The 26,781-nt window shown below is 37.8% G+C and overlaps 1 protein-coding gene across 3 annotated transcripts in view; it reads left to right on the top strand.

Moving 5' to 3' along the window:
- The window catches only part of CADPS (calcium dependent secretion activator), a 441,690-nt gene that overhangs the window by 78,731 nt on the left and 336,178 nt on the right, over positions 1-26,781 (top strand). For all 3 annotated transcript variants that reach the window (XM_056804349.1, XM_056804348.1, XM_056804347.1), the window contains exons 2-3: positions 8,503-8,616; positions 21,610-21,942. In XM_056804349.1, the coding sequence (XP_056660327.1) occupies positions 8,503-8,616; positions 21,610-21,942 (447 nt within the window). The remainder of the gene's footprint in view (positions 1-8,502; positions 8,617-21,609; positions 21,943-26,781) is intronic.

Here is a 26,781-nt window from a genome sequence, read left to right as displayed (position 1 = left end):
TCTTGGGTATTATACAATACAAAAGGGCAACAAAAGGGATTGAGGCAAGGAGTGACTTAGGCAAATGTCACTGTATATTTGAAACCAAGGGAGCCCATTTCTCCTTTCTGATATTACAGAAATATTCTTTAGTAGAATTCCCTCTCCAGTAAAAGAACCTATCAATCAATAAGTCAGCAAACATTTATTAAGTGCCTACTAAGTGCCGGAAGTTACAAACACAGAAATAAAACAGTTCCTGACCTCAAAGAGTTTATAGTCTACACTATTTGATATGTGAGTATTTCCCAGCTGTCTATGTGATTATTTAGTTGTAAGGACATTATAATATTTAAAAAGGCTTTCCATGAAATTAAATTAAGTTTCTGTTAGCCACTGATTGATGACAAGGTGAGAGGGAGAAAAACAGAAAGATTCATAAGAGATTTTGACAATCACAGGTTTATTTGGTTTCTCTTCTTTTCATCTTCTAAGGATAGCAATCAGCTGATTACAAATCTCTAGAAGTTGGAAATGTCCCCAGAATCATCTTTTTATAATTGTGAAACACTATGCTATGGTAAAGAGAAAGAAATAGAGATCCTCTATTTAAAAAAAAAAACCCAACCATCTCCCTTTCTATCTAAATGACAATAATTGGTAAAAAGAAAAGGGACAAGAAGAGGTTGGCATCAGGGGATTTAAGGAAATCTCAAATGATTTTACATTCATGAAAGTCATATTCTAGACAGTATTACCAAAGCAGATATTCTTTTCCAATTGTAGAAAATGATAAGGGTGAGAGGAATGTCCCTCAAGAAAACCCCCAACTACATTTCTTGTAGTTTACTCCTAGAATCTTTAACTACACCTGGAATTCTACCAAGTAGCATTGGCATCTCGGAAAAGAGTTCACCTAATCTCTTGCTTAAAGAACAAAAAGGAAAATTGTTTTCGCTATTAAAATAAAAAGAGATTTTTAAATAGCCAGTGCTTTGGATACTTCAATGAAATCACAATTAAGAGGGGGAAAGACTATTTCAATAAGCAAAATGCCTCTATAGAAGAATAAAACTTTGTGGGTAGACATTCCCATCATATAAGTCTGAGCTCTTTGAGAGGAGTTCGGTGATTTCCTGCATTTGCTTTCAGGCTAGTTTATGGAGCTTTCAAATCTTCTCCCAAATCTACGTATCTTTCTGAGGAACACTTTTGATTGGAGGAAGCAGCCAGACCCTTAACCCTAAAACTAATTATTTCCACTGGTGTTTTTCATGTTCCTTTCAGGATAAGGATCAATCTCATATTTATATTCCTACATTAAAAAGAGAAACTAGCAATTCTGATGCTTAGGGCAGCAGACTAATGAATCTGGGTCAGGAGGGAGAAAGAAGGGGAGAGAAAGGGAAAAAGACAGGAGGGGAGGAGAGACAGAGGGAGAGATTGGGGCAGAAGCAAATAAAGAAAAAGATAGAAAGACAGAGACACACACAGACAGATGGCAAGCTGGCTGAGTCAGAACTCACTCTTTCTTTTCCCCAGAGAACCTGGCTTTGAAATTCTCCTTATACAAAGTTCTCTTTATAGGGAACCATTTTCCCCTCCTCAGAACAGCCTGGCCTCTTTCCCAGGTGGTCTGATACCATGAAATGTCTGTTCCCTCTCTGTAACACCTGTACCCAGAGAAGTACTTCCTCTTCCCTAGAGTAACCCAAGTCCTTTCCTTGAGTAGTGAAAGAGTGGAGAGTTCACGTCTGGTAGTGTCCAAATTTAACTAATTATTATCATTAATTACATCAAGTGCTAAATGTAATTTTCTCTACTATAGGAATATTGTTGCCAGGTCTTTTTCAATATTTTCCCCTGAAGTAAAGTCCCTATTACCCTATCCTAGTTCTGGTTTTATATATCTGATAATCTAGATTATTATTCTTGGAGGAATCCATAACTTGGCCATTTTTTTAACTCTTACCTTCTATCTTAGAATTGGAGCTAAGTATGAATTTCATGTCAGAAAAAATGGTAAAGTCTAGGCAATTGACATTAAGTGACTTGCCAAGAGTCACACAGCTAGGAAGTATACGAGGTCAGATTTGAACACAGGGCCTCCTCTCTCCAGGCCTAGTTCTTTATTACTGAACACATAGCTGCCCCTTTGGTATTCTTTCTCATAGCATTTTTTAAACATCTCCCATGCCTGGCATATAGCTAGGGATTATTATATCTCAATGAACTTGGTAGACAGATTTGCATGACAGTGTTTAAAATGCAAAATGACTTTCAAGAAAGTCTCTGTCCTTAATGGTTGGACATTTTAGAGTTGACATGGGCAGAATTCAAAGTAATAGAGTGATCAGATCATTATCAAACTTTGTAATAATCCATAATGTAGCATTGAACTTCAATTTGTTTTAATGTTCTTCTCTTGCTAAGAAGCATTCAAGACTTAAGTGTTGGAAGCCACCCTGGAGAACCCCTTCATCTTATAGCTAATTGCAGAAAGAAATGACTTGTTCCAGGTCACGCTACAAGTTTGTGACATATCCCAATCTAGACCCTTGATCTCCCTTACCTTTGAGAGTTACAATCTCTAGTATCAGTTCTTCTCAATTCAAAGAATTAAAAGCTGAGGTTATGAGAAAAAAGGAATAAAGGAATAAAAATACTCTTTTGTGAGTGAGAAGGCCTCAAAGTGAGAAAGGGGAATGAACAGCTAAAATGAGAGGAAAAGAAGTAAAAGCAAAGGGGATGGAAGCCTTGATTTAAAGGTCAAAATTCCTGACTTTTAGGCTAAAGACCCCTTGGACATCTGGTGAAGCCCATGGACCTGTCACCAAATTATATTTTTTAATAATTGTAGGAAATACTAAATTTTAGTTAGAGGTTAGTGGAAAGAAAAGATTTTTTTTTTTGCTATCCAAGTTTAAAGATTTTCTGAAATTTCTCTTCCAGATAAGAACCTCTAGCATAAGGAAAGTTGGTGAGAGACAACCCTTTCATTTTTAATATGACACATGCCATGTCAAAATGAAACCCAGAGTTCTGTGGTGATCCCTCATCTCAGAATCTTCCAGAATCTCAGAGTTGGCAGGGACCACAAATAGCAGCTAACCCAAGCCATACCTGAAGAACATATTTCTAAGATTAGTGACTCTGGACAATTCACGTAACCTTTTTGAGCCTTGGTTTCTTCATTTGTGAAAGGGAGGATTGAACTTGTTGGCATCTAAGGCCCATTTCAGTTCTAAATCTGTGATTTCATAATCTACAAACAAGTTTGCAGCCATCTAGCCTTTGCTTGAAGACTTCTCATTAGGAAGAACTTGGTGCCTTTGATGGTTGGCCATTCTACTTTGGATGTCTCTAATTACTAGGAAGGTCTGAGTTTTTTCTTAATGTCAAGACTATGGTACCTCTGCAACACAACATCCATCTGCTATTTGGAATGATGTCTATAACAACAGGAAAGAGCCTAAATAATCTTTCAAAGTCCTTTTCAGCCAAGTGCTTCTATGTGATTTCATTGCATTGTTATTGTTCAGTTCTTTCAGCCCCATCCAACTCTTCCATACTCCATTTTAGATTTTCTTGGCAAAGATAATGGAGTCGTTTGCTATTTCCTTCTCAAGCTTATTTGACAGATGAGGAAACTGAGGCAAACACTGTTAAGTGACTTCCCAGGGTCACACTGCTAATAAGTGTCTAATTTAAACTCAGGAAAATGATTCTTCCTGCCTCCAGGCAGACGCTTTACCTTCTTAGCCATCTAGCTTCCTTCCATCATCTTATAGGATTATAAATTTTGAATCAGAAGGAACCTTAGGGGTCATCCAGTGCAACCCTCTGATTTACACATAAGGAAACTAGGTGTCAGAATAATTAGGTAACTCTCCCAAAATTGCACAGGTAGTAAATGGCACAGAATGAATTTGAACCTATATCATTTGACTTCAAATGAGAAGTCTGGTGAATTTCAAAAATAAGGAAGTAAAGAAAGAATAGACTAGAATAATATCCCAAACATAGTGAGAACTTAATAAATGTTTTTGGGAAAAAATGAATGATTAAATGAATGGTCCTTAAAGTCCAGGAAAATGTATACAAGAAAACAATTATTTCTAATTGCTCAAACTTTCAGGTATTAGTTTTAATTTTAAAGAGAATTATAAGAAAAATTCAAGTAACACTGATATCTCTTTGCCCTACAGCTAGAAGGCTTCTCAAGCTTCTCAGCCTAGTATTACCTAGTTATTTACATTAGTCATAAATGCTTTAAAATGTTTGAAATTTTTCTCCCTCAAGCCATAGAAATAAAATATCTTCCCTGGAATATTTTATGTTAATATATACAAAATATTGAAAGTGAGAAGAATGTTATATGAAGAAATGCAAAATAGAAGAAAATATTTAGCTATTGCCAAGAAAATAATCCAAGCCCTAATTTATCAGGGGCAAAAGTTCCCTGCAGAAGGAGAAATCTTGGATTTGGGAGTACACAGGGATGTCAGCTTCTTGATTAACATAATAGAGAAACAGATGTTTATATGGTTTATATATTTATAGTTGGCTTTACAAAAATATAATTTCATACTTTTTACTCATCTCTTGAAGTCAACCAAAGGCTCTTAAATCATTTGCTTATTTTAATCTGGTTTTCATAATGAGATCAAAGAATGTGAAATTTGGGGTCATCAGTTATTTTTTCCCTTTAGATAAACCTCCTGACCTGAGTATTCTGACTTTCTCTTATGAAGTATGTGCATGAGTACCCATGTGTAAGTTTGAGAGTTGCTGGAAAACATCTGAACCCTAACCAGAACAAATAGTATTATAATCAGGATATCAAATCCCTTTCTGACAGATAAGGTTCAACAGGTTAAAAAGAAATATCTAGATATGGAATGTTCTGGATTGCAAAATCTTGTTGTTGTCTCTGTCTCAAGTAAAGTCAATCAAATTAACAAATATATATTAAGCCCATATTACGTGCCAGCCATTCCATTAAGTCCTGGGAATAAAAATACAAAGCTTCACTAAAGATAGATGAAACAGAATTTTCTTCAAGCTAGAAATGACATGACCCCAATCTTCAAGTACACTTCTCACTCAGAAGGGTCCTTTTGGGGGTTTTTGAGGATTCCATTGGCCAGAATCCATGCATATCATTTATGGGTGAGTGGTTTCTACAGTTATTATACTGGGGTTTCCTATCTCTGAGGTCAGGATGTCAGTGCTTAATAAATGTTTATTGGGTCAGATTGTATCATTCATTTTTTAATGATCTGTGGTTACCACCACTGGAGAATCAAAATCAAGGGTCCTGAACTTTCTTAATTTATCATACTGATCTTGTTGGAACTTAATAGCTCCTTAATCACAGACAATCAAAATCCTTAAAACAATCTGTTGAAATATTGACTCATGTTCAGATTAAAAACCCAAACAACCAAGACCTTCCATAAAATGTAAAATTCTGTCAATTGAAATGCAGTCTTTGTGTTGATCTCAGTCTTTTTTCAGGAGTTTTCTTTTAAAAGGCAGTTATTTCCTGAGAAGGACAACTAATTCATTCATGTGAATGGCTTTCATATTCACTGTCTCTTCAAGGAAGGAAATTAGGATTGCATTAGGATACTAGATGCTTTAAGCAAAAAGAAAAGGAAAAGATATTACCAAGTGACAAGTTTTAAGGTTTGCAAACTGCTACGTGAATAACACAGTTACAGGCACTATAGTTATCCTTGTCCAATTTTGCAGATGAGGAAATTTAGGTTATGAGAGCTTAAGTTACTTGTTCAGGGTCATATAGCTCATAATTGCCTCAGGGCAGGATTGAAACCCCAGTCTTTCTGACTCCAAGGCCAAAATACCCTGCACTGTGCCATTAAGGAAAGAACAATGAAGAGAAATTTTTCATTGTACATGGGACCAGAATGTGTGATGAGTGGCATTCCACTCATTTTTTTTCTGAGCTATGCATTAATAATTGCTTTTGTGTTTGGACATTTTTTTAATTTTACAGCATCCTAAAACATGGAATCATAAAATCTAAGGAATATACTCATCTATCACTCAGGTCATGTTTACAAAGCTTTGGGAATGAAATGAAGAGAACCACAAATCCTTAAAATCAACAACAAATGCTTCAGTTCTATTCGATAAATAGCTGTTATGTGCCTGTGCTGCAGAACAGAACTGTTTTTGGCTCTAGAAACACATGGGTTAAACATATACTGGCCCTGTTCTCATAGAACTTATCTATTAGAACTGTGGCTTACAAATAAATAAATATGGTACAGGATAGACTGTGATAAGGGCAAAGGACCAAGGTAAAGGCAAAGTGTCATAAGAAATAGAGTGTAATGAACTCCCCAAATTGGAAGAATCATAGGAAGCTTCCAGGAGGAGGTGGCCTCAGTGTTATGTCTTAAAGAAATGAATGGATTTCAAAAGGCCTCAGAGATGAGGAAGATGTATTTGTAAGTTAAATGTATAGAAATAAGAGAGGGCAAGACATGATTAGGGAATATCTAGTGATCCAGCTTTGCTGACATGTAGAAGTCCCAAAGGTAAGTGGAAGGAAATATGGTCAGAAGAAAGGATGCCACTGCATTGTGAAAGGCTTTTGCTGTCAGATGAAGAAGTTTGTGTCTTAACCTACAACCAGTAGTAAACCATTGAAGATATTTAAAGAGAAGAATTATGTGGTCATATCAGAACTTTAGGAAAATTAGTTTAGAAGTCAAGTGAAGGATGGATTGGAAAGGCAGATCCTGGGAAAAGATGAGTATAAAAGCCTTGAGTGAAAAGTGATGATGGTATAAATTCAAGGAGTAGTCATTGCTTGCACAGCGTAACGGATAAAGAATTTGCCTTGATATTAGGAAGATCAGAATTAAAACTCTGCCTCAGATTCCAAAATGATTTGCCTAAAAAGATGGAATAGATACAAGAGAGGTAGAATCAAAGGAGGTGGAAGTGGAATTGACCAAAACTTGGCAACTGATCACATGGATGAGGACAGGATTTAAGGAAGGTCAAGAACTAAAGATAATTCAGAGTTTTTGAGTCTGGGTAACTGGAAGAACAATTCCATTAATAGACATTTAAAGATGGGATGAGGGGAAGGTTTTTTTTTTCTTTTTTATGGAGATAAGTTGAGTTTTGAACTTAAAGAGTTTGAGGTGCCAGTAAAACAGTGGAGATATTCCATAGGCTATTGAAAATATGGGACTCAAGTCTCTGAGAATGATGTAAGATAAGATAGGGAAGGGAATAATCATTTACATATAGCCTACCTTATACTAGGTAATGTGCTAGGCACTTTTTAGATATTATCTCCTTTGATCTTCACAATAATCCTGTGTCGTAGGTGCTAATATCCTCTTTTGCTAATTGAGAAAATTAAGGCAAGCAAAGGTTAAGTGACTCCTTCCTGATAACACAGTTAGTAAATGGCTGAATTCTGATTTGAACTTCAGTTGTCTTAAATCCAGGCCCAGTCTTCTATTCCCTACACCATCAGCTGCCTCAAATGGATGGATGGATGAATGGATGGATGGATGGATGGATGGATGGGTGGATGAATAGATGGAAGGAAGGATGGATAGATGGAAAGAAGAAAGGAAGAAAAACACATACTTCAAATAGTTCTAAGACAGTGATGGCAAACCTTTTAAAGGGATGGGTAATGTGAGACATGTCCTCAGGCAGTCATAGAGAGGGGGAGGGGAGTAATATGACCCTTCATCCCTCTGACTTTCTAGTAGCATATTCTGGTGAACTTTGTGCTGGAATGACAACTAATGTGCCCACAGCGAGGGCTTTGAGTGCCCACTCTGGCATGCATGCCATAGGTTTGCCACTTTAGTTATAAACTCTCAATCATCTCTACATTGGGGAGAAAAGTGTTTGAGCAGTAGTGTGTGTATGTGATTAGCAACAAAGTATAAGAATGTTCATAAACATAAATGAGTGAGTTCAGTGTTACTGTGGAGAGTAATGAGATCCCCATCACTGAAAGGGTTTCAGCAAAGCCTAGATGACCTCTTGCTAGAAATGTAATTCGTGCTTTTGATAGGGTTTGTACTAGGTTTTCTTTGAGGTCCCTTTTGTCTTTGGTACAATTTATCCTTCCTGAAATCCAATGAAGATATGACTCTGAAGAAGTCTAACTCATATCCTGGGAATTTGATCTATATTGTGAATATAGATGCATCATCACTTGAATATATGTGTTCAATAGTGAATTTGATAAAAAATGTAAAAGGTTATAGTCTAGTACCAGTCACTCCTAAGTTAGTAGCTATGTCATTAGAGACATTTAATATTCCTTTTTTTAAACTCAACCAGGACAAGTGGTAAATCTTAGGTCTGTGAGCCTTTGTCTTTCCTAGGGTGGCAAGAAGAGTCTTCAAGATTGATTTGGGAAAAGGTTAGCACCTTCATTCTTGAAAATCACTCATTTTTTTTCTCTAGAAGTTCTAATTAGTGCCTCTCTGTCTTCTTTGAAATGTTTTCCAGATCAGCAAACAGCAACTACAAACAGTCAAAGACCGTTTCCAGGCCTTCCTCAATGGAGAGACTCAGATTGTGGCTGATGAAGCCTTCATGAATGCTGTTCAGAGTTACTATGAGGTAATATTTTATGATCCAATCAATAGAAGTGAAGCACATTCCAGAGGTCAGAGTTCTGTGATGACTGGAAGGTGGAAGCAGGGGTGGGAGTACCTGTTTTCTACAGAATCATTCTTTCTAGAGTAAATATTCACAGTGGAAATTCACACTGATGGTCTCAAGGAAATGACAATGTTTGGGAGTGGGAAGACAGGAAGAAGGATTGGCCTTTCTATTTCTTAATTTTAAAAGATCAAAGATAATAAAGTAGCTTTTTATCTATTTTCCTCTGCCAAACACTGATTGTATGAGATAATTGTAAAGCACTTAGCGTAGTGTCTGACACATGATAGGTATTTAATAATTGCTTATTCTCTTCACTTCCCCTAATGTCTTTTTCTTTATATCCATACATATGTACCTATACTCCTAGAAAGAGATGTCCTAGTGTATGTGGATAAAAAGTCTATACAGCCTACTTGATCAAGACTTGTTTTGAAATGTTTGCAGACCCTTTCTAGATACCCCAGGAGCAGCTGTTGCCCTGCTCATAATCCTGTCTCCATGGTGGCTTAACTTCTACCACTCTACACTCTTTCACCCAGTTACTTTCTCTGAGGATTATCTGGCCAAAGCTAGGCTGAAACTGAGACTATAAATTACTTAAGAGCAGGAGTCCCTGCCTTTTGCCTTTCTTTGTGCCTCAATGCTTTTAGAGTGTCTGCCCCAGCATAGGCACCTCATATATGCTAGTTGACTAATATGTCCATTAGGTGGATTCAAGATGGAAGCAAGAACTTCAGGAAAAAGAGAAGATAATTAGGACAACTGCATTCTGGGCATAGTTCTGTGTCCTTCTAAGAACCTTGGAGAGCGCTGCAACTTTGCCATTTCCTTACAGGTGAATGATCAATTCAGCAGAGTATATATCCTTAGTTCATCAGATGTAGAGATGATGATAAGAGGAATAATTCTCCTTTATGTGAGGCAGTGCAGCATAGTGTTATGGATTGAAATCTGTCCTGGATTTATGTTTTGTTTCTCACCAATACAAGTTGAATGACCCTGGACAAGTCAACCCTTGAGTGTCTTAAGCAAATCTTTAACCTCTGAAATTACAAAGAAGATTCATCATGAATTGAGAGAGGGAAATTAAATTATTTGTCCACAGTCACACAGATGGTGTTCCTAAAAGACAAGACGGATTTGAGGTTTATCTGACTCCCAAATCCAGTGTTCCATCTCCTATACCACATGGACTTGCTAATAGATTATAATCTAGCCTAGATCACCCATAGATGTGAACTGTCAGTCCTGCTATTGCTTCCCCTTGTTAGTCCCTTCTTGGATCTACTGGGAAACCTTTAGGCAGTGCTGTGCCAGAGAAATCCATACATTTCTCCCAAGGAAGCCCATTCATTATGTAGCTATCAGTCATAGGATTAGAGCTTTAAAACCAGAAAAAAATCTGGATGATCAAAGCATAAACCACTCCTCTGCCTGTCTCATGGTTCCTCCAAACCCCCATATTAGGTTCCTTCCTTCAGTTTGAGAAATGTCCAATGAGTAAGAGGTAAAAGCCCCATTAGCAATTTTGCCATCTGGGCCATGCACACAAAAGACATTCTCAGATTAATTTTTAAAGCAATTTCTATTGATAGGTGAGGGAATGGCACATTTGGGCCTATGGGGTGGTAGGGAAGGAAATAGAGACCTCAGAATTTCATAACCCAGTGCTAGGAATAGAGTAGGTAGGTACCAGGAAGAGTCCATATGTGGGGCAGCTGATCCAAGATGAGGGGTGGCATATACTATCTGATAACTTCCTATTTATCTAGGTGCTAAATTTCATCACATATATCCTTCTGAAATAATATGAACATTGTCAATGCCCTCTAAATAATGATTACCTAAGGCAAAACTTGGGCTACCTCACCTTGGTTATACGTCCATGTGACACAAATACCAACAATAACAACAACAAACCTAGGCATCCCCTAATGGCCAAAGAGGAGTTATTATACAATCGTTCCCAATGGCTGGAGTCCTAGGTACCTGCCATTTTCCCCAACAGTGCTTGGGGTATACTTCATTGAAAAAATATAATATACCATAAAGGATATTCCTCTTAGTTATAATAGAAAATAACAAGAGTTCATTCTCTATAGCTATTTACTGATATGTCCCTATTTGAGCATCACAAAAACCCTGTGAGGTAGGTAACTTATTCCCATTTTATAGATAAAGAAAGTAAGACTTCAGGAGGTTGAATGATTATCCCATGGTCACACAAGGCAGTAAATATCAGAAGTGAGCTGGGACCATTGGTAGTAGTACCAACCTAGAATTGGTGTGACTCTAGGTGCACACTCAATGATCTACCCAAGGGAATCTGGCTTAATATGAAATATTTCTAGCTATGCACTAGCTAAAGGCTCATGCCTTTAGCTTCTACCTTGGTTACCACTGTCTATGAAATGTGTTCACATTTGGTCACATTCTTTAAACTTCTTATATCTTCTTCCTTGATGTGAACATCAGCCAATGTTAGATACTCAGGCCAAAATATTATGCTTGTGCCATGGACTCTTTTTCTGTCTCTACCGTTTCTGACAAATACCTTATTTTCCATTAATTCTTATTTTTATGTAAACATATTTCCTCATTCTGTTTGGACCTGGAGGGCAGAAAACTAGGAGCAATGAATAGATGGAAAAGAGATATGTAGTGGCAAGTATATTCTGAATCCAAAGGACATGGGTTCAAATCCCAATTTTGACACTTATTATGTAACTTTGGCATGCAATTTAATATCTAAGGATAAGTTTTCTCATTTTTTAAATTGAGGAGATTGTACTAGATGACTTCAAAGGTTCCATATAGCTCTAAATTTATGCTTCCAGGAGTTTCTTGGGGCAACCCATTCCACTTTGGGATAGTACTCCTTGTGAGGAGATTTTTCCTTTAGTTCTAGATTCAGTGCTGGAAGGGACCCCCAGAGACCAGCTAGTACAATGCCTACATTTTACAAAGGAGCAATGGGAAGTCTAAAGGGATTGTCAGCTGCTCAAGGTCACAAAGATAATTTTGCCATATATGAAGTCTTTAAACAGAATCTGGATAACTGAGATTCTCAGTTAAGTATAAGATTATTTAGTCAACCTCCTAGTACTAGATGCTATGACTTCCTATCTTTTGAATGCCATCTGCTCTGTAGTTAACATTTATAAGCTTAGTATTGAAGTTTCAGGTCTTTAAAAAATAAAATGAGAAATCTAGGTAGCACAATGGATAGAGCACCAAGCTTGGGGCTGGAAGGACCTGAGATCAAATCCAACCTCAGAAACTTTCCAGTTGTGTAACAGACACTGGGCAAGTCACTTAATCCCAACTGTCAGACCTTGCCCTTATGTCTTAGAATTGATACTAAGATAGAAGATAATGGTTTAAAAAATAAAAAAACAAGCCATGTTTCCATAGGAATTTAACATATGCTATTTGTTTTCAATACAATATCCAAGTGAGGTCCAGGGTGCAAATATTATTACCCTTTCCCAGTTGAGGAAAGTAAAATTCTTGGATATTAGGTACCTTCAGAAAACTAGAAGCAATAAACAGATGTAGGAGAGATTCACAAGAAGCCCATATCAAGTAAATAGAATTCAAAGTCAGGTTTCCTGGTTATCTTCTTCACTATATCAGAATATATCTAAATCAAGTTCTATAACCAAGTCTGAATACTATGGTATCATAACAAAAAGAAAATGTCAAAAAAGCCTTATTTTTAAAAGTATTGGGGCAGCTAGGTAAGTACCTAAACCTGGAGTCAGGAGGACCTTGGTTCACATACAGTCTTAGACACTTTCTAGCTTTGTGACCCTGGGCAAGTCACTTAACCCTGATTGCCTTGCCATTCTGTCTTTGAATTGATACTAAGACAGAAAGTAAGGGTTGTTTTATTTTGTTTTGTTTCGTTTGAATATGAATAACAATGTCTAATTGATACTAAAACTAGCATTGAAACACTCCCATGAATCACCCCTCAGATTTTGTGTTTTGTTCACAGCATTTCATGAAACACTCAGCACATAGTCGGTACTCACTAAGTACTTGTTAAATGAATGGTTTAATGAACCAGTTGTTTCTAAGTGGTCCTGATGCTGCTAAGGGATAAGAGGGATTCTTTGCTGAAGTCTTTAGCAAGACTTGGAGGTGAACAGGATGAAGGCACAGTTAGACCTTTTCATGTTCCTGAGACAGGCTTTATTGATCAGTTTGCTAATTAGCTTAGAACATTAAACAGCAGTAGACTTTTTGTTATCTGTTTGCTGATTGCTCAGCAAAATCATTTCACACATTTGTCCCTTAATGAATTTTCCAGTTGGACCACTTTTAGGAAGTCAACTTATTTGGAGAAATCTGAGCATTGTTTTTCTTTTACAAGCAGTATAACTTTTAGCAACCCAGAATAAACGAATGTCTTATCTTCATCTGATGTATGTTACTTGCTTCAAGGGGTTGAATTTAATGAAGAGTGACGAGGAGGTTTGGGAGTATAGAAATGAGTAACTTTAATGGACTGAATTAAGGATTCCATTTGGAAACTGTCAGCAAATAAGATTGTTTCTCCCATTTTCAAATTATGGGTAGCAGTGGGAGAGCAATAAAAACAACATTGGAAGATCAGAAAAGCCTTTATCAAAAGTTCTCCGGGTTTGGTTTCATTCAGGAGAGTTTATAAATTTGCTGATTATAAATCTTAATTAGAAAACTCATTTCAGTAATTAAGTAAATTAAAAGAAAGTGTCATTTCTATCAATTAATTAAATTTGGAAATTAATAGTCATCAATGTGTTAATGAGCCTGTGGAAATTGCCATTATATTTGTAGTGATGCTCATATTTCCCTGTAATACTTGGCAAAGTCAAAGCTGCTTCCTAGTTGGTAGAGTGAGAAACAAGGCATTAAGAAATTGCTGCCTATTTAATGCCAAGATATGTGTAACACCCACCAGGACTACATGTAAAATGAAAAATCATGTAGAATTTTAATAGCCTACCTTCAGGATTGATTATTCATTATTCAATTTTCATTTAGGATTCTTTGAGTCTTGAGGCTTCAATTTCTAAAAGAGATTTCATTCAATTACATTCCACAAACAACTATTAAACCATTAGTATGTGCCAAGCACTGTGCTAGGAACTGGGCATACAGAGACAAAAGTAAACCAGTTCCTGTCCTCAAGGAGCTTACAATTTATAGTGCAATTAACAGGTACACAGATAAGTAAATATAGATAGATAGATAGATAGATAGATAGATAGATAGATAGATAGATAGATAGATATTACCTTCCATCTTAGAATCAATACTAAGTATTGGTTCCAAGGCAGAAGAGTGGTTAGGGCTAGACAATAGGGGGTTTAATGATTTACCCAGAGTCACACAGGTAGGAAGTGTCTGAGGTAAAATTTGAACACAGGACCTCCCTTCTCTAGGCCTGGCTTTCAATCCAAAGAGCCACCTTGATGAGACTGCACCTTAAGTGTGTGTTCAGCCCTGGTAAGTGAATGTTGCTAACATATTATATCCAAATGAGACCAACTAGAATGATGAAGCTTTATTGAAGGACGTGGGAATGTTTTATCTAGAGAGGAGAAGACTCAGGGAGGAGATAATAGCTATCTTAAAGTATTTGAAGCACTGTCACATACAAGCTTACTAGCTGTGTGATGTTGGGCAAATCACTTAACCCTGTTTGCCTCAGTTTCCTCATATGTAATATGAAGCAGAGAAGGAAATGGCAAACTGCTCCAGCTCCTTTGCCAAGAAAACTCCAACAAGAGTCACAAAGAGTCAGACATGATTGAAAATGACTAAGCAACAACATGCACAAGAGGAATTATAATGACTTGTTCTATTTGACCTCAGAAGGTAGATCAAGAGTAATGGGTGAAGGTTACAAGAAGGGAAATTTTGTTCGATGCCAGGAAAAATTCCCTAACAATTAGAGATGCCCAAAAGTAGGATGGACTTCCTCAGAAAGTAGCAGGAATCTTCCCTCACTTGTGATCTCAAAGCAAAGGCTTGGTAACAATTTGCCAAATATGCCAAAGAAGGATTTTTTTTTCAATCCTAATCCTTAGTTCACTAAAAGTCTGTGAACAGGTTTCTACTCCTTTGGGGTCCTTATGTAAGTACATTATAGTGCAATCCAATAGACAATAGAGGGATTCATAGAGGCAAATCTAGGAGGGGCTGCTCAGAGTCAATGTTAGGGAGATGGAATAAGAAAAGACATGGAATGGTTTCCATCTATGTAGGGCCCCCAGATCCTTATTATCTGATACTCATCCTTCTAGGACTTTGACAGAGATGAGGGAAAGGCAAAGAAATAAAGGAAGGCGTGGATGGAGACAAAGACATTGGTTTGCAGTCTGGTTGGCTCCTATAAAGCCAAAGGTAAAACCTTGGTACTCCTCCTTTCTTCCTCTGATGTCCAGCATTTATTGAGGCTGGACTACCTCCTGAAAATCTGTATGATTTACCAAAAGAGGCAGATTAATCAGCTAATTTGCACAGTTTTGAGGTTAAAAGTGAGAGGCTGGCTCTCTAGTCTCTTCCCAAGCAGTCAGAATCTCATTTTCAGTGCTGCACCAGCTTCATTTTCCTGGTTCCATTAATGACAAGCTGGTATTTTCCTCCTGCCTCATGATAGGTGAGCACACTGTGAGGAAGAGGGATCATTAAGCCCTCCTTCACATATAGCCATAACCCCCCTTTTTCAGCTCTGATGAGTCTAGATTCCAGGAGCCCCGGAGATTGAGGAGGGAGGTCTCCCCCAGCTCTTATCATGGAAACACAAGTGCTTCTTTTAATCAGCTGCCAGTGGGACTGATTGCAGACTGCCAGATAAAGCTGGACAGCTCATTAATCCTTTAATCTCTGGGATACTGGCTTTACCGAGTGGAGAGAATGCCTGGACCTTCGACCCTGGGATTTTTGAAGCTCTGAGGCATCGGTCACACGCCTGCATCTAGGCTATGGGAAAGTCCAAACACTTCTCCCTCACCCCTAAGGTTTTTCATTTCTCTGTGCAGGTTGGGACAAAAGGCTGGCCTGTCTGACTCCCACTCCTACTTGAATGAAGAGGGATTGAGAAAGCTTGCTATAGAAGGCGGGATTTGTGTTTAAGATGAAGGAAACCAGGGAAGCCAATAGGTAGAGATGAAAAGGGAGAACATTCTAAGCAGGAGAGACAGCCAGAGAAAATGACAGGGAGCAAGAGATGAAGCATCTTATTCAAGGAACAATGAGAAGGTCAGTGTCACTGGATCCAATGGTACCTGGTGGGGAGGAAGGTAGAAAAAGAACTGGAAATGGAGGGATGGATAGCACCAAATTATGAAGGGCTTCAAACATAAACAGGAGATTGTCTTTGATGCAGGACACAAGAGGGAGTTTACTGAGAAGGAGGATGGCATCTTGTATTTTCATCTCATACTAAGAGTTCTTCTCCTTTTAGCAAATCCTGATTCATTCCCCAGGTAATGGAGATGGGGAAACAACCTTATCTCTAGAGCAGACACTTGAAAAGCTTGCCCCTTTTGGCATTAGGAAAATGCCAGTGGGATGCTTATACTTCTTTTTGCTGAATCTCTGATTGTAGAATATTTGAACTTTATCATAATTAAGGCAATTCCCAAGTTGACAGGGCTAAAATATGACTCCTCAGATTCAAATTCCTTTATTACCTACCTCACAGTATGGTTGTTCAGCCCATAAAAGATAACATTCATGCTTTTCAGACTCAGCATGGCTAACCAGTGAAAGGACTAGGAATGGAGTCTGAAGACCTAGGCAGAAAACCTGTCTCATTAGTCATGTGACTCTGGACATGAGGCCCCAAATGGATAAACCTCTCTAACCTCCTCAAGTCTCAGTTTTCTCATCTGTAAAATGCAATTACTAGGGGGAAGCTGGGTGGCTTGGTGGATTGAGAGCCAGACCTACAAATGGAAGGTACTAGGTTCAGATCTGGTCTCAGATACTTCCTAGCTGTGTGACCCTGGACAAGTCACTTAACCCCCACTGCCTAGCCCTTACCACTCTTGTGATTTGGAATAAATACACAGTATTGATTCCAAGACAGAAGGTGAAGTTTTAAAAATGGAATAAATAATATCACCCACCTCATAGGGTTGTTGCTGAGGATCAAATGAGGTATCTTAAAATTTGCGTACTTGAAAACACTCTCTCTTTGTCAGTATTATTACAGAAGTGCCTGTTCTTTATATGTAATACCGTCTAGATTGCTCTGATTGGCATTAGAGCTGATTAGAATTTTTGAACTGTTGTGAGAAGGAGGACCCTTACCCAAACACATTTCCAACCACTCAGACACAAATGTAAAGATGTTTCCCCTTCTAGTTAGACACCTTGGGGATCTAGGGATACTAGAAATACTGCTATTCCCATAGTGAAGCTATCAATGTGGGTTTTTTAAATGATTTTTTAAAATGTAATCACCATGTTAACAGGAATGCCTTTGTTGTCTCCCTGATGCACATGAAAGCCCCTTGAGAACAAAGACTATTTTTGCTTTTCTATCTCTAGGATTGCCAGAGTGCTGGGCACACTGTGCTTAATAAAACAACTATTATTGCAGTGTGGGGTAATGAGAAATGTGAGATATTCCTGGAATAGTTTCAATTTAGGAAACCTGGGCCATTGGGGGGCAATGCCATTTTCTAGTTGTGAAACTTTTGGCGAGCCTCTCAAAATTTTTCCATTTGAGTTTTTATCTCTACCATATTGTCCTGCCAACTCTCATGTAGACACAAAGTCATTTCTAGACTAAAGATGCTTGCTTGTTTTGATTTTTTTAACCAACGTACTCTTTGGTCTTATTTCTAGCCCTCTTATTATCCTGGTTAGGCTCTTCTGGCTATGTGCCAGTTTTCCATGTTGCTTCTGAAAGTGGCATCCCTAACTGAACCCAGAACTCGAGACATGTTCTGATAAGTTTAGAATAAAGTGAAACGATTACCTCCTTCATTCTGGACTCTACATTCATAACAGCCTGAGTATACATTAATCCATGAGATATATACTAAACTCTCTCAAGGTTCAAGGAAATGGGCTAGTTGGCACATTCTCAAAAGCTGAAACATTTAATGGGGCTGGGAGAGAGGGGAGGCTATACGAAATGCCATCAATTATGTGGCTGTGCCCTGAATTCCAGGCTGCTTGACTCTAGGGTACATAGCAGGCTTGTCCAATAGGAGGGAGAAAGTCCTCAACTTTTTCTGGGTAAAGATCAGTAATGAGGTAGCACACACTTCCAGAATCACAAGGCAGAAGAAGAGATCCCAAAGACAGGATTAGCTAGTCTGTGTCACTTCTGATGATGGTCCAATTGGTTGGTCTTCCATGAACACCTAATCTGGAATTGTATGGCCTCTCCATAACCCCATATCAGACATGTATTCATCATATGAAACATTCCCTTGGATAATCAGAAGGAGTGGACTTTTCCCCCGATTTCCCCCAAAATACATGTAGACACAGCAATCACTAGGGTCAACAAAATAAGTGTTGCTTTTAACCACCATCACCCACCACCACCACCAAATACACAAGAGAATAGAACCTAATTAAAGAAAGTATGTGCTCATTCAAAGAATAGGTAAATTAGTTGTTATTTTAATATAGAATGCAAAAGAGAAACTCATCCATCATTCCAAATAAAGATCCAAAGATCACTTCTTGATTAGGTATGGAGTGCCATAGGCTGAGCATATGACTTAACTAACTCTACTCCCTTGAGATAGCCTCTGGACCTTAAAACAGGTTACACAGATGGCTACCCTTTGCTCTCCATTTTCTGCTTTCCACATCCCACTGATAGCAAGTATGGAACTGGCATTTTATTAGAAACTCTAGCTCATCTTCATAAGTTGCTTTTTAGATATATTACCTCCCCCGGCCCATTCCAAACTTTTGCAGATGATTTTTTACCCTTAGTACAAGACCACACATTTGCCCCCATTAAATTTCATCTTGTTAGTTTTAACCCACCTTCCCAGAATATGGACATTTAATTTTGGATCCCCCTATGACATCCAGCATATAAACTATAATTTTCAGTTCCATGTCATTAGCAATTTTGATATCTGTGCCATCTATGCATTTATTCAAGACATTACTAAAAATGTTAAGTAGAGCCAAGGAAAGGATGGAGCACTCCACCAGAAACCTCCCTCTCATTTGGCACACAACTATTAATCAGTGCTCATGAGGACCAGTTAGTAACCCAAATCCAGGTCCACTTAAGAGGACTATCATTGAACTCTTGTCTTTCAATCCTGTCCAAGATAATATTGGGAGAGACTTTATGAAGTGCCTTACTGAAATCCAGATCTAAAGTTACATAACATCCTCTGATCTCTTCTTCTAATAACCCTGTCAAAAAGAAAATGAGGTCAATCTGGAATGAATTGTTCTTAATGATGTCATAATAGCTTTTAATGATTACCTCCTCCCCCTTTAAATGCCCCCAAGTCCATCCCTTTAATAATCTATGCTAGAATTTTACCAGGAATTGACCTCTTTTCCCCCTGTGGAAAGCTAGGACATCTGCCCATCTCTAGTCCATCAGTTCTTCTCACCTTCACCATCACTCCTACCAGAGTACTGACAGTCAGGCTTTTTCTAAGATGATGTCAGCCATTTTTATCCAATTTCCTATACAATCACTAAAAGTCTCCCTCATTTTGCAACTATTGATGGAGGGTAACATTGATTGATAGGCTGGAAAAGCTGAATTAACTGCCCTCTACAATTCCCCATTTTATATGTGTGTATGTGTGTATATGTATCTATATATATATATATATATGTGTGTGTGTGTGTGTGTGTGTGTGTGAGCTGTGTATGTATGTGTACTCACATATATACATGTATATATACATTTTATATATGTGCACTTATATACATTTTATATTTTTGTATAATATGTGTCTTTCCACTCTTGTTTATGATCTTCCTGGAAACTGACAGGTGAGTACAGGTGGATTTATGAATAGAAAGGGACCTCAGCCTGGGGTCTAACTCTCCAGGCTGATTCACAAAGGCCCTAAATCATTCTCCTGGAACAAATGGTTTTCAAGGTTGTTTTAGAAAGAGAACAGAAATGCATTAGTACTTAGTGGTCATATTCATTACTACATGATGATAGCCCAGACACCACTCATTGTTTGAAAGTCCAAAGACCAAAAACAGATGATAGACCTAGCAAATTAATTTCCCACAATCAATTTCTCTCCTCTTAGCTGAGTAGCCTCTTCTTGATGCTCCATCTTTCCTGCTTCTGTCAAGTTCTTTGTTACCATAGTCTCTGTGTTCTAAACTCTTCTCCTGACTACTTCCATTATGTCCATGTCTCAAACTAATATGGCTATAACTTCCATGGCACACCTCTATAAAGGGCTTCCTCATTTCTGTCTCCTTGGATCACTTCCATCATTCACGTTGTCTTCACATATCTCCCTCATCCACAAGAAACCTTCACTTGTTCTGCCCATTCCTGATAGCTTTCTTGTCTTTCATGGCTAAACTCATTGAGAAGGCTGTCTATAATCAATGCCTCCACTTCCTTTCCTCTGACTCTTTCCTTAGCTCTTATTAGTCTGCTTTCCATCTCCATTAGTCAATAGAAACCTTGTCCCAAAGTTTTCACTGATATTTAAATGCTAAATGGCATGGGATTTCTTTGAATTCTCATTCTTCTTGGCCTCTCTATAGCCTTTGACACTCAGTCTCCTTCTTCTCCTTGATATTCTCTTCTTTCTAGGTTTCTGTGACACTGGTGTCTCCTGATTCTGCCCCTCTATGCAGGAATGATTTTTATCTGTCTCCTTTACTGGATTGGCATCCAAATCATACCAGAAAACTTTGGGTTTCCTCTTCTAACCTGAAATTTAGCACTTTCAGCTGCTTATTGAACATCTCAAACTGGATGACTCATAGGCTTCAAGTCCTGTTGATTCCATCTTTGTAGCATCTCTCACATGATCCTCTTGTCCCCACACACTGCCACCAATTTAGTGCAGGTCTTCTTTTCTTTGTGTCTGATCTATGACTATCGCCTTCTGGTTTGCTTCTCAATGTCAGGGTTCTTAACCTGAGGTCTAACTGCTTTTTTTTAATGCAGGATACCCTATTTTAGTAACACCTTAAAGCTAAAATAAGAGTTTTGGAACATTTATTTTGCTAATACTAGTTGAGTATAATTGATTTCTTTTGTGATACTTTTTTATTCATTTAAAAACATTATTCTGAGAAAGGTCCCATAGGCTTTATCAGATACCAGAGGCTTCCTTGGTACCACAGAGTTTACAAGCTTTGACCTTAGAAAAATGCTTGATGAGGAAATGATAAGCTGGAGCTAAGAAAGGTACACATTCATATACAGCAGCAGGCATGTACTGAAACTCTCTGAAGAAGTTCACAGTTGATCTTGTATCCTAATGAGTATTTTATAGCTGGGGCAGCTAGGTCTTTCAGTGGATAGAGAGCCATGTCTGGAGACAAGAGGTCCTGGGTTCCGATCTAGCCTCAGACACTTACTTATGACTGAGCAAGTCACCTAACCCCAATTGCCCAACCCTAACTGCTCTTGTGCCAGAGAACCAATTGGTTCTTAGAGAAAAGGCAATGCCTTTTTTTAAAGAATATTTTGTACCTTCAGAGGTATGACCAGACATAGTACCAGATATTTCCTCATAGGATGCATCTTGGTTCACCTTATACCTCAAATCCATATTGCATATGTTATTTCAAGAGTCTTTGGCAACAGGTAGACAGTGAAAGGTACAAAAGAGCTTAAAGCTCAAAGTTAGCCTGGAGAAGCAAACCCAGAGCTCTCCCCTTCAGACTAAGGTAACTCAGCTAGTCCTCTAAGGAGGGGATGGAGTTATAATTTAATATTTGGCTTCTTTCCTTTCCAACTAGGTATTCCTTAAGAGTGACCGGGTGGCTCGAATGGTACAGAGTGGTGGGTGCTCAGCCAATGACTCCAGGGAGGTCTTCAAGAAGCACATAGAAAAGAGGGTGCGCAGCCTTCCAGAAATTGATGGCCTCAGCAAGGAAACTGTGTTAAGCTCCTGGATGGCCAAATTTGATGCCATTTACCGTGGAGAGGAAGATCCCCGGAAGCAACAGGCCCGAATGACTGCCAGTGCTGCCTCTGAGCTAATCCTGAGCAAGGAGCAGCTCTATGAAATGTTTCAGAACATCCTAGGAATCAAGAAATTTGAACACCAGCTCCTGTACAATGCCTGTCAGGTAAGATGTCTCACCTGTCCCACGTCCAACTCCAGGACTTCTCATGTTTCTTTCAGATGCTTCAAAAAAGGTGACATAGCACACCACTGGGTGATGGCCAGCTGCCTGCCTTAGTGTTGCATAAGAGAATCATGTGTCCATGGGTCAAATTACATTGATCATGACCAAAGGGGTACAGTTCCAAATAGGAGCCCACCTATCCACCTATCCACCTATACAGTACTCCATGAACCTTGATGTGATTTCTCTCTCTCTCTCTCTCTCTCTCTCTCTCTCTCTCTCTCTCTCTCTCTCTCTCTCTCTCTCTCTCTCTCTCTCTCTCTCCATATATATATATATATATACCAAGCAACAAATAGTGATCTGTTCTAACAGCAAGAAACATAAAATATTCCCACCCTGGGTGGGGAGGGACTTACCTGGAGCCATCAAATTGTGCCACTTTTCTAATAATTATTACTAAATATGTATTACCTACAAATTTGCTCAGCATCCTATGAATTTAAGCAACTTTGAACAAAACTTTAATCACCTTTCCCTGGTTGCAATTATTCTTGTTTTAGTTCATTCCAATCAGTAGATAAAAAATGGTGCCTGTAGGTGCAGCTATCAATTAATTAGAGAAGGGATGGTCACTAGTAATAGGGAAGTTTTCATCTATCCAGTGATGCTCATCTACAAGTGCATCAATGAAAATCAGTCTAGCCCTATATTTGAATTTTGAAAGTTTCTGAAAATTGTTCTGGCTCTAAGTGCTAGGCCAGTCGGCATTTGCCACCAACTACAGAGCAACTGAGGTAGGGCATTCTTTCGGGCCTTGGTACCCCTTGGGAAGGTAGCAAAAACTACTTTGCAACTAGTATTTTATGGCCAACAATGCCAATGCATTTCAGAAATGGTAATAATATGTGCATTGTTTGGGGTTTAAAGTTACTGATATCGATGTACTAGATCAAAATTGTGAATTCCTATTTTGCCAGATGATTTTTAGAGTTATTTCCAAATGTGGGACTCCAGGTGACTTCCCTTACTCAATAGCAGTGATACAACTGCCATGAAATTCTCAATACCAAACAAATCTTAAATTATTTTGATTTTCAGAGTAAATAAATATTTGCCACAATGCACTTTTATAGTGGAAGAGGTATTTTTTTTCAAAGTATTGATGTTCTTTTTTATGTCAATTTTATTTCTCTTATGCTTTCTTCCTTCCTGACTCTGGAGCTATCCATTATAACACTAAAAAAACAGGGAAATACTTCAGCAAAGCTAATCCCCCAAAATTTTTAATCCAACTTGATACACAGTGTTTCACAGCCCAGCCTCCTCAATGAAGAAAGAGAAGTGTCTTCTCATATTTTCTCTTCAAAGCTGTTTGATTATCGTTTGTAATTTTTATCTTTTGTTTTTATATCATCTCCATTTTCCAGTGTTTCCCTTCTCATTATCTTCTCCTAGAGAGCCATAAAAGAATGGCACAGAATAAATAAGAGGAAGAAAGAAATTGGTTGAAGTAAATTATGGTTAAAATATCGGGTTATAGGCAATGTTTCATAGCTCTTTTCCCCTTCTCTGCAAAAAAAAAAAAAAAATTGGCAGTAAGGAGGTTCTGTCTTATTTCTTTTCTTTAGGATCAATCTTGCTTTTTCTAAATTCACAACATTCAATGTCAATTATTTTCTTCTTGTTGTTTACATTTCCACAGTTGTAGCCATTGGATACATTGTTTTCCTTGTTCTACTTAACTGTTTCCCATCAGTTCATGTAATCATTCAATCCTTTCCTTTATTGATCTTTTTCTTTAATTCTTATGGCACAGTAAAATTCAATTATTATCCTATTTTAGTCATTCTGTGGTTGATATAAATCTCCTTTGTATCTAGCTTTTTGCTACTATAAATGGACCTGCTATAAATATTTTGGAATACATGAGATTTTACCTTTTATCAGTGATTTTCCTATAGTATCTGAGGATGTTCCTTTAAAAAGTTTCAGTGGTGCATTTTAAATGCCACAATCATATTTCAAAAACTCTTTCCCTGAAACGTCTCTTAAAAATAAAATTTAAAAGGGGGCAGCTAGGTGGTAAATAATGAGCCAGGCCTAGAGATGGGAGGTTCTGGATTCAAATCTAGAATCAGATACTTCTTAATACGGGCAAGCCATTTAATGCCCATTGCCTAATCCTTACTGGCTCTTCTGACTTAGTACTGATACATAGTATTGATTCTAAGACAGAAGGCAAGAGTTATTAAAAAAATAAAATATTTAAACAAAAAACATATGATACTGAGATATAGTCTATTACATCTCAACTGAAAAGAGAAAATGTATTCCAATACACAATGAATATTAATACCTGCATTTGATCTGGTTCCTATTGTCCTTTGGTATTTTTCTCATTTAAACTATTGTAATCATAGAATGAGGCTATATTGAAAAAATCTAAAACATGGAGGGGCACAGTTAGTTGGTACCATGGATAGAGTGCCAGACCTGGAGTCAGGAATACTCTTCTTAAGTTCAAATATGGCCTCAGACAATTAGTAGGTATGTGGCCCTGGATAAGTCAATTAACCTCATTTGCCTGAGTTTCTTTACCTGTCAAATGAGCTGAAGAAGAAATTGCAAACAGTTCCAGTATCTTTACCAAGAAGACCCTAAATGGGGTCCCAAAGGGTCAGTCACAACTGAAAAATGATACAGCAAACAATGGAGTATCAAAATTCTGAGAAAGAATTCAGATCACTATTCTATTCTATCTTTTGTGGGAAGATTGGGATATTCAAATGTCTTCATCATGCAAGGAATAAAATAACTTGATAGGATACTTTTTCTTCTTCTACAATGATTTGTCATGTATATAGATGGATTTTGTTTCAATCTATGATTTGCTTGAATGTTAACATCATTAGGATGATTCCACTGATGTGCCACTATGACTTTGGTCTTACTTCAGCTTCATGCATCATTTGAGACAGGGGGGTTATATGTCAAGGCCATTTTTTTAATAATTTTCTCCTCAAAAAAGAAAAGTGGGGCATAGAATTCATTTTATTTCTTTTCTTTTTACTATCTTTTCTGTGAGATGAAAAAGATATCAATGAAAAAGAATCTGATGATTTGAATAATACATCTTTTTTTTTCCCTGAATAATTTTTCCCCTCAGCCAAGAGTGGTAAGAAGGGTGAGTGAACGTACAGATTAGACAGGATCACAGAAGGGTATTTAGGGTTATGCCTCATAGCCATTACTTTAGACTCATTGTATGTAGTTTTTAGATAATAAGTGAAGGAAAACCAAAGGGAAGTGGAAGAGTTCAGGGCACATCCTTAACATCTAAGAAGGGCATGGAAAGAAGCTACCAAGGTTTACCTCTCCCAAAATTTCCCTTGGTGCCACTCTCAAAGAGAGATTAATAGGTTAAGTGTATTATTAACCTGACCTCATGAAACATGTTTGTCTTCCAGTTTTTTAATATAATATATCTTCTGAATAGGTAAAATAGCCTTTACCAAGTTGAGAGTATTATTGAACCATGATGTGGTTCAGAATCCCCTAATCCCAGAGCAAAAAGGGACCTCAAGTCATCTAGTCTAAACAGTAGCTATACAAGCCCCTTCTTCATCATCATAATTATTATCATTATCATCACCATCACCACCACAACAATAGCTCATATTTATATAATATTCATCTTGTTTGATCCTCTAAACAACCCTACATGGTAGACACTAATAATTATCCCCATTTTATAAATCTCTTATATCTTGTCTGAGTGACCCCATTTTAATACATGATTATGATACCAAAAAGATAAGCAGACATGAAAGAATACAAACCTGATGTTTTGGACTTGTAGTTGGTAAAATGGAGGGTCCCTTCCTCGTCTATGTTTCTCTGGTGCTTGACCAGTGACCTGGTATTTGATTAATCCAATTTCTCTCTTAGACAACTTCTTTCAAGGTCAGTTTTGATCCCAGTGAAGACAAAGCCTAACCAAATGAGTCTTTCTCCCTTTAATCTCTCCTCCTTCCACTCCTCACTTTGACATAGTTATCCAAATAATATGGCTGGCTATTCCCTTCCATGCTTAAGAAGCTTCTCTGCCTCCCTATTACTTCTTGGATCAAAGAAAGCCTCCCCTCTGGTATTCAAAGTCCTTTCAATTTAGTTACCACCTATTACTCCAGACTGGTATCACATGATTCCCTTTTATGCACTCTACTTTCCAACCAACTTGACTGAATTGTTATTTCCCATTCCATTTTTCATCTCCATGGATCTAAGAGGGAATCTAGTCCTACTCATTCATTGTTTTTGTTTCATTGTTTTTTGTTTACTTTTGTGTTAGGGATCCAAGGTGGTTAAATTACTTGCCCAATGACACACAGGTGATGTCCAAGGTAGAATTTGTATCTAAGTCCTTACTTTACTTTTAGTGCTTTCCCCTTCTGTAGCACCATAGAGGCCAGAGCAGTGGACTTAGAATCAGGATGATGTGAGTTCCAACATATACACTAGGTGTACATATTGATCTGTTGCCTCAGTTTTCTCATCTGTGAAATATGCCTCCCATGGTAGCTGTTAGGATCAAATAAAATGTTTGTAAAGCACTTTGAAAACCTTAAAACACTATTAAATCTTGGCTATTATTATCACTCCATTTCTTCTCTTCTTCTGCACCTTTTCCACTGTCACAAACATCTTTCTCCCCTTGCTCCCTATGGACTATCAAGTAGGCAGCCTAGGATGGAAAGATGTTGACTCACTTGGTTTCTCACTGTCCATAGGCCAGTGATCTCTCTGTGATTTTCAGGATGAAGCATGACTTCCTCA

The sequence above is a fragment of the Monodelphis domestica genome, chromosome 7 (genome assembly GCF_027887165.1).
Source record: "Monodelphis domestica isolate mMonDom1 chromosome 7, mMonDom1.pri, whole genome shotgun sequence".
NCBI lineage: Eukaryota > Metazoa > Chordata > Mammalia > Didelphimorphia > Didelphidae > Monodelphis > Monodelphis domestica.
Note: the sequence above shows the minus strand (reverse complement) of the source record. Positions and strands in the feature narration are given on the sequence as shown.